The sequence below is a fragment of the Scleropages formosus genome, chromosome 22 (assembly GCF_900964775.1).
Source record: "Scleropages formosus chromosome 22, fSclFor1.1, whole genome shotgun sequence".
Lineage (NCBI taxonomy): Eukaryota > Metazoa > Chordata > Actinopteri > Osteoglossiformes > Osteoglossidae > Scleropages > Scleropages formosus.
In genome coordinates, this window is record NC_041827.1 from 11,776,909 (window position 1) to 11,794,297 (window position 17,389).

At 43.0% G+C, this 17,389-nt stretch overlaps 2 protein-coding genes across 2 annotated transcripts in view; one reads left to right on the forward strand and one right to left on the reverse strand.

The window, feature by feature from the left end:
* rnf123 (ring finger protein 123) overlaps positions 1-17,389 on the forward strand; it is a 94,978-nt gene that overhangs the window by 58,608 nt on the left and 18,981 nt on the right. The window contains exon 36 of the mRNA XM_018725613.2: positions 15,460-15,602. Coding sequence (XP_018581129.2) covers positions 15,460-15,602 — 143 coding nt within the window. The remainder of the gene's footprint in view (positions 1-15,459; positions 15,603-17,389) is intronic.
* On the reverse strand, positions 4,844-8,730 carry amigo3 (adhesion molecule with Ig-like domain 3). The gene is made up of 2 exons (XM_018725616.2): positions 7,859-8,730; positions 4,844-7,546 (listed from the first exon to the last, which is right to left on the reverse strand). Exon 2 carries the CDS (start codon positions 7,502-7,504, stop codon positions 6,026-6,028), a length of 1,479 nt encoding a protein of 492 aa, XP_018581132.2. The 5' UTR covers positions 7,505-7,546; positions 7,859-8,730; the 3' UTR covers positions 4,844-6,025.

Sequence of the window (17,389 nt, forward strand, 5' to 3'; positions counted from 1 at the left end):
AATTCTTCTCTTTCAAGCCCTGCTGGTTATTTACATTTGCTCTCTTTTCTTATTTCTGATCTTGAGCGCATGCAGTAATGAAGAATGCTAAGCTTCCATTCCTCATTCCTCAATCTGCCTCGACGTTAGAAAAGTGAATCATTTCCTTGGTTCCAGTCCTGCTGGAAGTAAATGGTGGATTGCCCTCCGTTCATCTGCCACTCTGCATCTGCCATAAATACTCAAGGGAATTAAAATTATCATATAAAAATTTTGATCATTATGCCAGTCTTGTCAAAACAGTATTTGGGTTTTCGAATGCATTAGCACGTCTGTTCACGCTTCTAAAATGATGACAAAATGGAAAGAAGGGCTGACTGCCTGACAAGTATTTAGATCTCTGAGCAACTTTGTTTTTATGATAAGTGACAGATTTATGGAGCATGGTGAACAGTGTGTAGTGTAGTTCTCAGGCATGTGTTTGATTGTTATTCAAATGAGAGAACTCTTTATATGATATGATAATTTTAATGGTTTAAATAGACAATTCAGTGTATTTTCTCTAGTAGAGCATTAATAGGATATTGTGGTTTATTGTTATAAAAAAAAGTCAGTCAGCTTTTGGAATTGTTCTGCAAATTTATGGAGTAAGACAGGAGGTTTTGTATATTCTCTACCTTCCATGAATGAAAGTCTTGTTTAACCTTCATTCAGATTATGGTGAAATATTCAAAGATGGTCAGAGAAGGATATTTTGAAGAAATCACTGCAAGATTCACCATGGTTTTTAATGAATCAAGGATGGGGAATATGGAACACTCAGTTTTATTCCTTAAGGTCAAAGGTATGTAAATTTACAAGTGCCTTTTAAAATACTTACTCAAGCCTAATCCTTCAATGCCCTACAAAGTTGTGCCTCGTGAAGCAAGAGGCCTGTACACAGGGAGTTGTTGAGTTCAATGTGCTTAGGCTTTGAACTTGCCACATTTTGGGAAATGGACGTTCTGGGTATAGCAGTCGCTTCACACAGTGGCAGTGTAGCTTTACAAAGGGGTAGGTGTCTGTCGAAAACACTGGTAATGTGTCCCAATAAGATAAGGCCCTAATGGGATTTGTTTGGCTTGTTAAGTGTTTAATGTATGCACATTGATATAATTAGGTATTTGAGGCATCTGAATGACTTTCACGGGTGATGTCATTAGAGGCTTAACTAAATAGGCTGATGTTGTATTTGGTCTAATGTCCAGATGTTACTTATTTAGTTTTGTACTTCTCTCATGGAGAACTTGTGTCAGGTTGTTCTATATGCATACTACTTCCAAAAACGAAAAATTTGGACATCGAATACATTGATTTATCATCCTTTAAATAAAATGCCAAGAATAATGCCCGATTTTTCTTAACAGCCCTGAAAACATAATTTTTGTAACTTTCTCTAGATTTCTTGTATGGAACAGACGACATGTAGCTAAAATGATATCCATAAACACTTAAAATTGTTTTGATTCATTCATTTAGCAGATGCTTCTCTTGAAAGTGATGTGCTGTGATTACTCTATAGTATTTAGATGACATTTTTATCCAAAGTGGCTTATTGTGCTAGATACACTGCCCTAATCTCCCTACAATGATTCACCCTTCTAGATAGCAGAACACACACACAATGGGGTGTTTAAAGTCATCATTTCACCTAGGGTGCATGTCTTTAGGCTTTGGGAAGCAGAGACCATGTAAAGAAACCCCCCACAGGCATGGGGTGAACATAAAAACTCCACACAAACTGAATGGAGATTGAACCCATGTCAAATGCACAGTTAACATGTGTCACCATGCTGCCCTTAAAATTGTTACAAATTTAATATTCTCTTTAGCTTCTTTGGTAATCTTTAATTGTACTGCTGTGGGCTATATCTGTTACTGTTGATTTTTGGTTGTTGCGTCTTTCTGGGAGCTTTTTTTAGATAATGATTAAGGTCTGGAGGTTTAACAGTAAGTTTAGTAAATATTTGGTGAGCTGGTTGCATATAAATACAATTTCTAAAGTGTTGTCTGAATATTTCAGAAACACTGATGTGGATTTAAGAGATGAGACACGTAATTTACAAACCATAACAGTGGTACTTCATTTTTTTTTTTACTTTATCCGCTTTGCATGCATCATTCATTTCACAGCTGCTTTTATGTGGTTTTTATGGCTTAAATCATATTCCTTTGTAGTCATTTTTCTTGAGTGTTCCATTTGGAAGCTACTTTTAATAATAGTTTCTAATGAGATGGACTATATGAATGAGCTGTATGCATGTTCGCTTGTGCTGTTAGTCCTGAGATTGGTTACCTGTGGGTTTGTTCTCAAATGTAGTGAAGTTGGTTGAGTTGGTGAATGTTTAATTAGTATTGCCTCAAAGCTTTTAGTGTAAAACATTCCTTGTATAGAATCTCCTCTCAACATGTTGGATTTCTTTCTTCCAGACAAATAGCAGCTCTATGAGAGGTGAGAATCAGAGAAGAGTTGTAGAGTGTTAGTTAATAGGAACCAGTCACCTAATTGGGCCAGGACTTCTTCAATAATGAACACCTTCACAATGTAAGTATTCAGTAAAAAAGCAGCAATATTTGTTGCAGTGGGTAGGAGTCTGAACAGTCTGACTGCCATTTGACTGTCCTTTTGGGTTTTAGTACCTGGTGTCCTTCGTGTCAATGTGTGTAACCCCCGCTGATGCTCTGTGTTGTAACCTCTCATGGATGTAGCTACCACACTGTTTATACATTAAATATAACAAATGTGCTCATCAGGCTGATATCAGACTCTTGAAATCTGCAGACATAAAATAAACATGTTAAAAAGCCCTAACAGTACGATCTTTCCAGCTCTGTGAATTGTCTTGTCTTCGGCCTAATTGTCAGTTGTAATGGATGGAGCCTCCACTGCCGTAAGGTTCATTCTATTAGGTGACCAATTTAGTCATGGTGTCTGGTTGGAGAGAGTGGTAGAACTCTTCCCTGAAATTCCACAGCAGACTTGCTCAAATGAAGTAGACACTCTTGGGCTTTAAATCATTACAGTTCTGTTCTGTTCCTGTGATTTTCTTTGTGTTCACTGGTATCTTGTCATACTTCATCATCCCCTTGTCTGTACCATTCCAGAGCCTGTTCTGTATCATTTTTTTTTTTAAATTTATTAACAGTTAGTTTGCTAACATGAGTGATGATTGTGTATCCACAGGTGCTTCTGTTTTCACTCAGCCGGGTGCTCTGACAGTCATATCGTGAAGGGTGTCGCAATGAGTACATTCTGATTGGATGATCAATGTCACTATTGCCAGGCAGCTGCAAGCAGAGCATATCCTACGCCAGGATTTTTCTCTGTCCCCTTCCATCATGTCAATGATAGTCTTTGAAGTTCATTGAAATACTGATTGTGTATTTGTAACTAAAGGTCTCCATAACGTCACAGAGGGAGCGTTTTGGTCTGCTCTTCTGTCTTATGTCTACATGTTCTGTCCATTGTTTGAATAGACAAGCTTATGGGCACTGCATGTTTTCAGGTATATTTGTATCTCTATGTCTATCAGAATCAAGCTGAAAGTTTACAAGGTGCATGAGGCATCAGATAAAATGACATTTCCCCCGTCATGTTGTCCTGGAGAATGTATTTTAGACCTCTTGTTTTTTGTGAAGGCTTACTATCATATGTCGATGATTCAAATTACTTGGATTGTTATACTGTGGCTTTTTTTTATTTGTAGAAGAAGGGATGCTGCATTTTGTTGAATTACCCAATGTTCTACCCCCACTGTGGGTCCTCCCTGTATCCGTGTCGAATGGAAGCACAGACTAATAAAGTTCAGCCAAGTCAATTGAAGAAAAAGCCATTAACAAGCCGGTCACACACCGTTACATCTAATCCAGCTGGTTTTGGTCCAGTAGGGAAGCGTAATGATTGAAATCATGTTTGACAATCCAACAAAAGCACTGTAGGAGTAAGAATTGTTAACAGAGAGAAGGATGAGGTCTTATTTTCTGCTGAATATCTTGCTTTGTAACATCTGTAAATGCTGGTCTCTTTTTAGAAACACACTTTTAAATCCTATCCTTGGAAAGGCTTTCCTGTTATATCCAAGGTTAGAGCTTTTGCTTCAAAGTCAAATGCGTTGTAAACCGTGATTGTCACGCTTGGTTTGTGGCTGTAATCAAACTCTCAATGAGTTGTTTTTTTTTTCCCCTTCTTCCAGTCAGCCTTATGCATGTATATGGAATTTGGTTTTTGCAGTTTTGTCTGTAGACTGCCCACCGTCAATCTTATAGCACCTCACCCTCACAAAAGATAGGTTATTTTTGTCCTAGTCTTTCATTATTGCAGAAGTGGTCAATTCAGGAATTCGGTCTTAATATGCTACATGAATCAAGGTAGCATAGCTATATATACACAAAGATGTGGGCACGTAACTGTATGTTCATGTGCATGGATGAACCCTGTGTTTTGTATTACTTTCTGCACAACAGTATCAAGCATTACATGTAGTGCAGGGGTTTGAAAAAGATGTAATAGTGGTTTTCCCACTGTGCTCCTCACCCAGAAAATTAAAGATGCCAAAAGGTCCACAGCAGACAAGATCAAGGATGGTAATGACTGCTGCTCAAGTCTGACACACTTCTAATCGTAGCATATTGCCATGGAAAAAAATGGAATTGAAAAGGCTAATGGGTGAAGAAGATTTGAAGCATTTAGGTCTCTCTGAAAGACTTGTACAGAGGATGTAAGTCTAGCAGAATAAGAAAGCTATGTAATAAAAATCTCCCTTCCCTCCCACACATAATGTGTTCTTCCTCGGGGACATTTAGCTCCTGGAGCCTGGGATCTGTCCATGTGATTTAGGAAGCTCTTCTGGCCGACCCATCTTTCAGTAAATTTTGCTTTTGATATTTTGTCTCTTGGAGCTGATGTCTGTTTCAGACTAATGTCATTGTTAAGCCTAAAGTCAAAGATTATAAAAATGTGGAAATATTGGAGGACAGTATATTACAGAACAATGCAAATTTAAGAAAATTTAGGGTAAAAAGTAACATGGAGCAAAAAATCTGCACAATTTAAAGAGAGACACAGACACACAAAGAGATTGGTGCATCAAATTAAATACTTAAACACAAAGAACTGTGCTGACTGATATTTTTCAGCGCCACATGCGCATGTCATCTCCCTAACAATAACAATGCAGATCTTTACTTTTGAGGTCATTGCAGCTTTTTTTACTTTATTGTTATTTTTTTTTTTTATTTAAGGTTGAATGAAAAAAAGGATACTGACAAGTATCAGTAGTGGCAGGGTGGTCTGACATTGTTCAGTTCAATTTTCTTCACTCAGTCCTGTTTCCAATCAACAGCCAAGTTGGCTTAGTGATCAGCCTTATCCATGCAGATTTACAAGGCAAAGCCCGGAAAGCTGAATGTCAATAGCAAACTTGTTCAACAGCCACCACTTCCATAAAGTGCAGAACCTGCACAATTCCCTCATGTCAGACGGATCAATGCCTGTCTTTACTAAATCCAAAGATTTACAATATAAGCTACTTCCTGACATTTACACATATCTTTCCCTTTTTTTTTTTTTTTGCTTGCTCATAGAATCTGTCAGTGAAAAAGCTTTAAATGGGTAAAAATGGGGTTTATGGTAAACCCCTGAATAAGGTTGGCTATAATAAATATGCTTTATGCAGCAACCTAAAATCTATTCTTGCAGAGGTATTTAAATCTATGTTTTTTCTGTCTAATCACCTGACTTACGGGTGCAGTCGGGTGTTGTGTGTGCAAGACATAGGTACAAGGCAACTATCTATTTCTAATGGCTTGAGCTGCTAAAAGGGGCATCTTTACCCTGCTTAGTAATTTTGTGTAAATACTCCCCAAGCTTCATTCGTCTCACCTAATGGTCCGGCCATGTCCCAGAATGTCCCTGCAGTCCAGTCCATCTCTTAGGAATGCGCATTATCTACCTCCCCCAGGGAGTAGAATTCTTCTCAATGTCATTGTGTGTGAGACTTGGCCACTGCTAGGGCACAATGGGGGTGTCCGAGAAGACTGAGGTGATGGAGTCATTGTCCCCACGGAGCTGCTGAAGTTTTGGGTGCTCGGGGCCTTGTGTGGACCTGAGCCGGCCATTCTGCACCTCCTTGATGGGCTCCAGGAAGACCACATGCTTGCTGTTGCCAACCTTGCGTCCAGGCCCCTCAGTGGTGGCTGGTGGGGTGGGCGTCAGGATGGAGGACTGTGCACTGCACTCGTTGGCTGGACTTGGGGTACCTGGTGGCGGCTGCTTGCGGCACCAGCAACGACAGGGTGTCAGGTATAGGTACATGAGCACTAGCACCAGGCTGACCACACAGCCCAGCAAAGTAGTGAAACCCGTGTTAAAGGGTTCTACGACAATTCGCCGGGTCACCACAGTCACGTTCACTTCCCGTGTCTCATTGCGTTGCTGCTGCCTGTCCAGTGCCATGCACCAGTACACGCCTGAGTCCTCAGCCTTTGCTGCAATGATCTCCAGGCTGCCATTGGAGAACATGCGCAAGGTGTCATTGTTGCCCGGTGGAGCGATGTACTCCTGGTTTGGAGAGACCCACAGGTAGGACAGGGTGCGACCCTGCAGTGAAGTTTGGCAGTGGAGGAGCACGGCCTCCCCAACGAATGCCTGGAGACTGTTCTTAGGCTCTCCCAGCAGGCCCTGTACTCTGAGGGTACAGTTCTCGAAGAAGCGTCCGTGCTGAAAGAAGCGAATTGAGGCCCGGCGCTCCCCATACACCAGGCACGTGTAGTCCTCACGGTAGTCCCTTGCTGAGCCGAAGTCCTTCTGCTCCCAGTGCCGGAACATGCTGTACATAGAGCATTCACAGATGAGCGTGTTGTTATGGAGGAACAGGCCACTCTGCACAGATGTTGGCAGTGCGGCGATGTCCTCCATAGGTAGCTTGGACATGCGGTTGGAGGACAGGTCCAGTGTGGCGAGGAAAGGGTGACTGTGCTCCTGGATGGAGAAGAAGGGGAAGTCAGTGAGCCGATTGTGGCTGAGATAAGCTCTGCGCAGACGGCTGAGGCTACTCAGGGCTTTGCTCTCCACACGCACTATGCGGTTATTGAAGAGCAGCAGTTCCTCCAGGCCCACCAGCTCCTGGAAGTAGTGCTGCTCCACCACGTGCAGCTCATTGGAGGACAGGTCGAGGTGCCTCAGGGTGGTGGCATTGCGGAAGGTGCCTGGGGAGATGCGAGACAGTCGGTTGTGCGACAGGCGGAGGCTCTCCAGCCGGGGAAGCCCTGAGAAGGCGGCGTCCTCCAGTTGCACCAGTCGGTTATGGCTGAGGTCCAGGGTGGCAGCAGAAGCAGGCAGCTCTGCAGGCAGCTGGTCCAGACCCAGTGCTCCGCAGCTCACGATGTCGGAGGCACACAGACACCCAGCAGGGCAGCTGCCCTCAGCCAGCCACGACAGGGACCAAATCAGTGTCACCAGACCAGCCACGCCCTGAGCGCAGGTCATTGTGCCGTCCGGATGCCGCTGGACATGGGCAGACCTGCGGGGCTGATTTTGTACTCTGAGATATCTGGGATGATCTGTGGGAACGCCTGCTGACTTGTTTACGCTGCGAATCCCAGCGAAGGCAGCTAAACGTTGTAGTCCGCAGAAAGGTTACAGTGTTTGAAAGGGAAGTGACATATCTGAAGAATGCGAATCCCAATCTAAACAACTAAAGGACACGTTAACAACAAGCTTTATGCTTGAATGTTTAAAATTCTGAACATCCAAAGTTAGTTTTCAGTTGGAGAATACTTCCAGCATCTACAGACAATTAGAATATGTCCTGCAGCAACAGTTCAGAAGTTTGCTTCTCACCTCATGTTCTGTATATCCAGTCTGGAAACTCCATGTCGCTTGGCTCCGCTAGTTAGCTTGAGTTTTGCAGCACTGTGGTGTGGAGTGTGGAGATCAAACTGGTCTGTGTGTAAGCCTCTCAGAGGTCCTGGGCCAAGGATTCGGGTGGATTTCAGGTGAAGCGGTCACTCTCATCCCATAATCACGACCACCTCAGCTCGTCTGTCGGAGCACCATCTCTCTGATCTCCCTTCCATGCACTGCAAACCTTCAGATTTCTTTTTCGTTTAAAAGGAGACCTAGCTTCCAGTAGCAGACCAGGCAAGGATTTCAAGATGGATTGGAGTCAGCAGTCTGTCCAGTTCAGTTAGTGTAGCCATACACTCGCGTACGCGTACCGAACCGCTCGCTGGCTGACGGTTCAAGCTGATTGATATGCCATATCCGGATCTTCTCGTTTTTTGGCAGAAGGGTAAGAGGAGCTTTGATGAAGACAAGTGCCAGATCACTGTTTATCAGCCTTCACTCCTCTACCTGTGGGCGGTCGCACCTCTGCATTCCATGAGCTGCCCCCATTTGCTTCTCAGACCACCAACTCCATGCAAAGTCGCAAACCGAGTCTTCTTGGCTCACTTCATCCTGGTGTGAGTGAGGAGGTGGCGGTGATGATGGGGTTGGGGCGGGGGGGGTTCCCTCCGTTCCTGTAGCGTAGCGAGGGCTCTGGGCTTGCGTGCTGCCTCACAGCTGTTTTCTGGTGCTTTCCAACTCCAGAGAGCTCACTTAATCCTCCCTCATGTCAGCATGAGTCCCTCCCTCCTGCGTTCTCTCATTCAGGGTGCACAGTGGCTGCTCTCCCCCTCCCTCTCTTGCTCCCGTTCGCAGTCTGCCTGTGTGTGTCCCTCTCGCTCGCTCGCTCGCTCGCTCGCTCGGCTCTATTAACAGGCAGACGTGTGGTGGGAGAGGAGGAGCACTGGGGACCTTTTACAGAGCTGTGATTGGTCAGAGTGAGGAACAATAAGAAGAGGATTGGCAGGCTCCCCTGCGGTACATATTTCTTCTGTTAATGATGTACTGTAATCATCCCTTCTGCATATTCCCTCTCTTATTGACGTACTGTAATTATTCCTTCTCCATATTCCTTCTTAGTGCACTACTGTAATAATTACTTCTCCATATTCTCTCCATTAATGATGGGAAGTAATCATTCCTTCTCCATATTCCCTCTTAGTGCTGAACTGTAATCATTGCTCTATATTCCCTCTTTAACTCCCGTAACATTGCTTCTGCATGTTCTCTGTTTTTGTGCACTGCTGTAAACATTCATTTTTGCACACTCTCTCTATTAATGATGTACAGTAATCAATACAGTAATCAAATTCCCCAAGTGCTGCACTGTAATCATTCCTTCTCCGTATTATCTGTATTAATTACATGCTGTAATCATTCCTTCTCTGTATTGCCAGTTTGTGTGTACTGTAGCTGTGATATCTGAATGAATGACTCTGGCCTGTTTACACCACTAGTGGAAGGAGTGAACATTAATTACTTGGTAAATATGAAACAAGTGCATTTACCTTTCTTTTCACCTGGAAAATACAAATCTGTCAGGCTTCTGTATTTATGTATGCATCTGTATATTTATTTGTGTAGGTGTGTGCATGTCTTTTTGCGTTTGAGCTGGTGAAACATGCGCACACTCAACATCCCTTCCAAACCTGGCTGCTGTCGCATTATATTACATTCTTCTTCCTAGCCACTGATGCTACTCACAGCCTGGGGCCAGGGGCCAATGGCATGGGCCACAATGGCAGGATGTCTGTACCCCAGCCTCCCATTCCATGTTTGTCTATCTGACACGATGCCACTACTGTTTAGCAAAGCAGATGTGCTTCTAAGACAGCAGGTGGAGGGCCTTGAGGAGATTGTGCAGTTGAGGGCCAGGGGGCAGCAAAAGCAATAAGACTGCTCCCGATGGCAGTGTCAGATAAGTGACCCATCACTTCCATATTTGCTCATGTTATGGTAACGGATGAATGTGGGCCCTTAAAGAAAATATATTCTTTCTTGTGTTTGCATTGCATGAAGAAGAAAAAAATAAACTATGACATATTAAATAAGCATATTCTTAATCCACTTTTGTGTTTTTGCTTAGAGTCATCTGTCATGAATAATCATACTGTTCACAGCTTTATTCTTACATACAGATTTAGTTGATTACCATTTGTTTGTACACAACCTTATACCAATCTGCTTACTTTTTTCAGATAAGTGTAGGTTCATGTAAGAGATGTATCTGGCTGTTTGAACGTAACAATTGGTACCAGCTGCACTGGGTCCAGCGTCTCAAATAGCCAGATTTCTAGGGCTTTTGCGCTTGACAATGTCAAGAAAATGCTCTGATGGACAAAGGAAAATCCTGTTGGTTAAAAAGTTTCACTGAGAGATGTCAGAGTTGAATGGCCAGACTTGCTAGGGCTAACAGAAAGGCCAAAAGTACAATGATATCACCTCAGTACAGTAGAGATGTGCACGAATGTATCCCAGAATGCACTATTCTTTAAACATTGAATCGGATGGGTTACAACAGCAGAAGACCTTGTAAGCTCACAATGAAAGATGAGGTTTCAGTGGACATGCAGTCACACCAAAAAATTGTACAATTGACGAGTGGGGGAAAAAAACTCTGCCTTGTCTGTCAGACCACAGTTACTGTTATGGCATGCTGATGAAATGGTCAAAAGTTCTTGTAGAATGTATCCATTGGCCCATTCTGCCTGGGCTCTTCTGTGCAGACTGGTTGTGGTAGTGTAATGTTGTGGGGAGTGTTTTCTTGTCACACTTTAGGTTTTTAAGTACCAACTGAGCATCCTTTGAAGATCACAAAGTCATTGTTGCAGACCAAGTCCGACCCTTCAATGGCAGCCTAGCCTTTCTCACATTGATATTTTCCACAAATATGGAATATCCTTTTCTCCAGTGACCTCCATAGTCCCCACCTACAATACAACACAGCATCAAGAATGAGGCGGAGCAAGATATTAACTAAATGAATATTCCACCAGAAAATCTTGAGAAACTATGTGAAGTTGTCAAGCTGGCGTGATCTAAGAACCCCATGAAATGTGTTAGGTGCCTTGTGGCTGAATTTATGCTGTCCTGGAGGCAAAAGATTGTTCCACTCTGTACTAGGTTGTTGTATACATAAAAGTGACTGGTCAGTGAGTTTTCATCTCAACTTTGTAATTTTTAGATTCATGTTAAAAGATGCTCATTGAACATGAAACTCATACTGAAAATGTATAGCTTTTTCCTTACAATTTTCTTTCTAGTTTTTAATTTTTTTTTAATTTTCCTATAAAATTTACATAATTTCTACTCAAGTTAGTTTCTCAAAGTAATGACTTTACAGGCAGGTGCTGTATAGGTAACTGATAGAAATGTAGTGAAGTCCAGTTTAAGGCATAGTGTACTCAGATCCAAATGACATGTATCTCTGAAGTAATTATTGAGTTTATTTTGCTCATCTGTGAGTGTAGTTTAGCTAAAGTACAGCTGTATTTAATATTCAGGTATGGATTCTGTTTAATTAAACTAACTTTATAAATCCATATTTTTAGATTCGGATCAATGTTAGTTTCCTGCAGAATAACTGGTGTTGTGAAAATAAAGGAAATGATATTAGTACATTTGGATATCTTTTTATTAATGCCCTTTGTTGAGGCAACATTTTTGCAGAAAGTACATATTTATATACTAGCTCTGACGCTAGATTTGGTTTTGTTAGAACTTTGATAACAATTACGTTTTAAGCCATAGATTGAGCTGGGATGTAAGATTGCACACAAAGAAATTCCTTTTGGGTTTTTAACTATTATTTTTTTGACGTTTGATTTACAGTTTTGTAATTGAGTTGCATGTTCCCACATAAATTAAAAGTCTTTGCATGATAAAAGCCTTATCTTATGTCACAGTGTTAATAATGAATCCAGAATGGGCTACTTCTGATGAAAATGCAGCAAGTTCCACTCAGGGTTTTAGGCTTTTCTCAGAATTCTACTTCTGTTTTTGCGCCTACGGTTAATTGCTTCATGGACATGTACAAAACATATAAAACACCAGATGGCATGACAAAGATGTTGCACGGACTGTAGCGCCTTGCAGACAGAAGGAGTGAAGCTTTTCAGAGGTGACTGGGATGCAAAGGCCTAGTAAAAGGCCAGTCAGCTCCCTCTTTCAGGACCCCAGAAAAGCAACACGATGTCCAGACAAAAGAAAGCTGCCATGGTTGCATATTGGTTAGAGTACTACAGCATGTAGTGTAGTGGTTAGATCTACTGGTTGGTTGGCTGGTGAGGTAAGGGAGCGAGGCTGGCAATGCGTTATTAGACTGGTGGAGATTGGTGCAAGAGGGTTGGTTGCAAAATCAACCATGTTACTACTGTTGGATTTTGGTTTCAGGAGTCAGTCGTTAAGAGCAACGATTAAAAGCTTGTCAGAGGTAGCAGAAAGATCCAGTCAGTGGTTGTGGATGAGGAGGCAGGAGGGTGTTTGGTGGAAGCACACTTGAGTGGGGAGTACTCGCCTATGTGAACCTCAAATGGTTTGAGTTTTGTTGTCACCTCCATGTGCTGATGTGGTGCGTTGGTTGGTTTGTTGGTGGTTAATGTATGGCTGGGGTGGGTGGGAGGTCCTTTGGTGGGTGGAGTCACCGGGATGGCACTGCGGGCATGGAGGGGGTGGGTCTGGGATGCCAGATCTCGCCGTTGAGCCTTCTGGAGGTGTCGTGGGCTCAATTCAATGAAACATCAACGAAGGAAGGTGCCCACTTGACAACCCCAACGAAGTGCTCGGGGTGGCTCCCGGGGAGGAGGATGGTGCTTGCCCATGATGTAGGCTGATTTTTAGTTATTTTCTTTTTTTTTTAAGTGGAGGGCACTGTTTGAGGGGGGGTGAGGGGTATGTGGGGTTTTGGAAGGGATGGAGTACTGGTGGTGTGGTTGGTTTGTGTCCAGCCCCCCTTGATTTTGGCACGAGGGGTTGAACATCTTTCCCTGTGTATTATTGCACTGCTTTTGGATTTAAAGCACCCAGGTTCAAATCCTAGCCATCTTATAATACCCTTGGGCAAGGTACTTACCCTGAATTGCTTCAGTGAAAATTGCCCAGATTTATATATAGATAAATAATTGTAAGTGACTTTGGAGAAAGTCATCATCAAAATGACTAAAATGTAAATGTTGATGGTCATAATCCTTCTATAGTGTAAAATAAAACGAACAAAGTTAAGAATTACTTTCACCATAATTCACCATTTTCTTCTCTCATTGTGTCCTGCATTTCCTCTTGAGCTCCTGTGCTGATGTGAGGACTTGGAGCACCACTATGCTGTCTAGTTTCTCGAGTTCAGAAGTGAGTCACAAGGGGCCACTGTCCATGGTGCTGATCCCACTTCGGGCACTGAGAAGACAGCTGTCCCGCACGACACGTGCATGTCTACAATTAATTACGGTCATCATCATTAAAATTGCTGCCTTCAAATGTAATTTAAAATCCTTTTATGTTCAAAGACAAGTCCCGTTCATGAAGCTAATACATAGAGAGTGTCAAATGTAAGAATATTAGAGCAGAAGCAAAGAGGCTAAAAGAGATCCGATTAGACCTGTAACATGTAGAGGTCTTGAACTGCCTTTGAATAATCTAGAACCTGGTTGGGATCAAGCTCAAAAACATTTACCTGCCATTCGCCATAGTTTGGTGTGCCTTGGTCCAGCCATTGGGAGAAGCAGAAAGATCAGGGATTGCAGCCATCAAGCAGTGTGCTGCATTTGGGTTTGATATAGTATCTCCTTTCTCAGCTTCCCACTGCTTTTACTGCTTCCATTGATCCACTGCTTGCTGGTATGCAGACGGATTCAGACACTTCTGTCCTACTTCTTTCATCTACTTGGTTACACTTTGTTTAATAAACAGTTAGATGAAAAGACAGAAAATTTATCCAATGTTACCTGCTGTTATTCAACCTGCAGTTGTGTCTAAATAAATCATAATTATGTGATGCAATAATTTTGAAAAACCTTTCCTCAAATTAAAAAAAGGAAAAAAAAAAACTATGCATAGAGCATGTGGTACGTGTCAGTAAGAAACCTGTGTGTCTGCAGAATGTATTGATATTCAGTGTGAACATTTGTGGTGTACTGTATCTTTCACAGAGCAAAACATGATGTCCCTTAAAAGTTGAACAGTAGTATGAATTTCATGAGTGCCAGGACTGCTTCGGAGGTTCTTTCGCAGACCTTACGCTACTTCCTTCTAGGGTTTTGCTGCCGTACGTAACAGGTTGAATGGGATTGTCCAACTCGGTGAGTTGACTACAGCGAGCGATTTGCTGCTTTTGGCTCAAAAGCACAGAGGGCCTTCTCCCTCCCACTGGATGTGGCCCACAATCAGACCTTGTCCCAGCAGGCAGAGATGAGTCATCCTGGCCTTGCCCTTTCTGTTCCAGCTCAGAGGTCCATGACCGGGACACGCGCCTCTGAAACAGGCTCTGGGTCATCAGCCTCATCTCGGTGAAATTGCTTTCTGCTTTCGGGCAGCGTGTCCATGCAGAATCAAGATTTTCTTCCCAGAGAAGGCATGGGACTACATTTTGCACCAAGAAAATTGAGAGAATTGACCCACATGCTGGAGCAATTTGGATATTGCCTTCAGTTTGTACATCGGGGCTTGTACTCCGCATGACAGGCATGACCTGCCAATGTCGCTAGTGTCCCAACCGCCCTCACAACTGTGCAGAGACCTTTGTATGGTGTACTTTGGCAATGGGGGGAAATGCCAGTACCACTCAGTCTGCCACGTAAAGTACTTTCCAAAGTCCCCCCTGGGGCACCATTGAAGCTTTCTTCGCGATAACCCACACTGGTGGCTTTTGAGTTTCAGGATTGCCACAGGATTTATTCTTTTAAAGCACCCACTCTCCAACTCCCCCTGCTTCCATCCATCCATGCTCTCACTACAGCCCATCGCCCTATATGACTTACACCCTTAAGTGAGTGTGACAGCATGGGTCCCCAGCCTCCCTCCTCCAGACTGCTGATGGTGTGTGCTGATGTCTGTGCCACTGAGCCCTCACAGCTGTCTCCCCTAATAAAGGACCGTGTGTGCCAAAGACCCCCGTCATTATTGCAATCCTGTAGTTTTCCTTTTAAGGCTTTTCCTCTCTGTGGGAACTGCTAACTGTGTGAATAATTCTCACTGGTGACGCTCAGGATGAAATAAAACACAGAGGTACACCTGATACAGAAATAAAATTATCACTATTGTAATTTGTAAAGGGTATGTCCTAGGATGTGATACATATGAATTTTAACAATATTAAATATTGCGTTATGGTTATATTTAGGGAAGTAATTGATTTACTGTTATTATTTTCATTTGTTGTTCCTAGATATTAAGATCTGATTAGTTTTATTACCTGTTAGGTTTTTAATGATGTGCTTTATCACACCAGAATAATGAAGCCATATTTCACTTTGACTCGATGATGAGACGGCAGTGACTCGGAGTGCGAGATGTTTGGTGGGGGGACCAAGACACGGCATTTATGTACGTCTTCTCTCCTCCAGGGTGTCCCGGGCTGCTGCTGTCCTGCTGTCGGACCCCTGCTTCCAGCTACACTCCATCCAGCACCTCCTTGGAGAGAGCGAGCCGGCTGTTGCTGGGGCTCCCCCAGCCCCCTCTGAGCGCAAGCACTTCTCTCTGCATGCCTGTAAGTAACCCCCCGGCCTCCTCGTGTGCTGTCATATGCAGTGACCAACAGCATGAAAAAGATGTAGTTGAAAGGTTAAAGGATAGAGGAACCTTCTGCTGTACCCTAGATCAAGATATTAAAAGTGGTTTGCTTATACACAAGCATGAAAATGGATGAAATCATTTGCTAAGCCTGTGAATAATTGATTTCACAAGAGTGTTATACATTATCACAGTAATATTGCTGTATACACCACAGCACAGATTAATGCCTTTTCCTGACTGGTTGAGAATGTGTCATTTGCTTATAACAGAATGTCTCTAGAAACATTGCCTTATGACATTTACAAAAGAGACAGAAGAATAGATAAATTGGAAGAAAAAAGTACATGGTTGCCAGAGTACCAACAGCACTTACGGTCAAGACCAAAATCTCCCCATCAGGGGAACCTACTTGGCTGACCAAAACAATCATACTTCATCTTGTGTCGTTTTGCTTGTTATGTTTAACAGTGCATAAAACAGTTTTCTTTCAGTTAATATATGGATCTTTGTTAATTAGACAACAAAGCAGTGTTAACCAGGGTGACTTGGCAACCCAGCAATCTGTTGTTTGGTACATATAAATATGATGCAGTGATTTAACTAAACATTAGTGTAGCCTTATTTTTGTTCATTTATTAAATTAATTTAGTTGCCTTGTTGACTGAAATAAACCAGCGCTCTTTAGGCAGATTTTTAAATATAATGCAGTTCATCACCACTGGGTTATGCTCTATATTGCAACAAACTGTGTAGCTTATTATAATGCACCCCTTATACACTGCTTTCCAAGCTGAATGTGACATGTGACAGTCTTCAGGCAACAGGTCCATAAGTGACCTTGTAAACAGGAAAAAACCTAAATTGTCTTAGTATACTGTGACACCCACGACGCTGGAGACTGCAAGTGCGTGCTCGTGTGTCCTTTATTTTCACTTGACACGGGTAGTGGATCAGGTCACAGGGAAAGGAGTGGAGGAAAGGGTGGAACCGGGAAGTGCTACAACGAGAGGGGGTCTTGAGGTGCGGTTGGGGTTGGGCGAGGTCGTCTGTGTTTCGTGCTCCGAGCGCGTGCATCTGGCTTCGGTCTCTCTCTCTCCTTCTCCGTCTCGGAGGAGAACGTGGGTTCGATCCCCGCTCAGTCTGCGTGGAGTTTGCATGTTGTCTACGTGGGTTTCCTCCGGGTGCTCCGGTTTCCTCCCGCAGTCCAAAGGCATGCTGTTCAGGTTCTCCCGTAGTGTGTGAGTGTCACGGAGTAGCGTATCTAGCAATGTAGTCACATTGGTGAATAAGGTGTGCGGACTAGTAACGCTACATAGTATCCGTTGTAAGTCGCTTTGGACAAAAGCATCTGCTAAGTGAATAAATGTAAATGTAAAATGTCTCTGCCCCTCACTGTTGGGCACAGGGTGTGAAATAGCAGTTATTAGCCCCAGGTGTGGCAAATCCTTCCCTCTCCGTCCGCCCGGGACTGCCACATATACCTTCCCCTTTCCTTTTATTAGAAATTCCTTTGCATAGTCTGAATTGTCTCAAAGGTTTTCATAAATGTTATTTAGTGCTTCGTTTGAGTACCTGGTACACTGTTTAGAGCTGAGTTAGAAGGCACAGAGTTTCAGGCTGAACATTTGGATGTGCCTGAACAGTTTAGGGTGAACTGAGCCCTTTTTATCTGTCTGTGTTATTAATATTTCATGGGAATATCTGCTAAGGCCAGTTTTACTTTGTTGTCTTCTGAGCCCAGGATTCTCTTTGGTAGTGCAA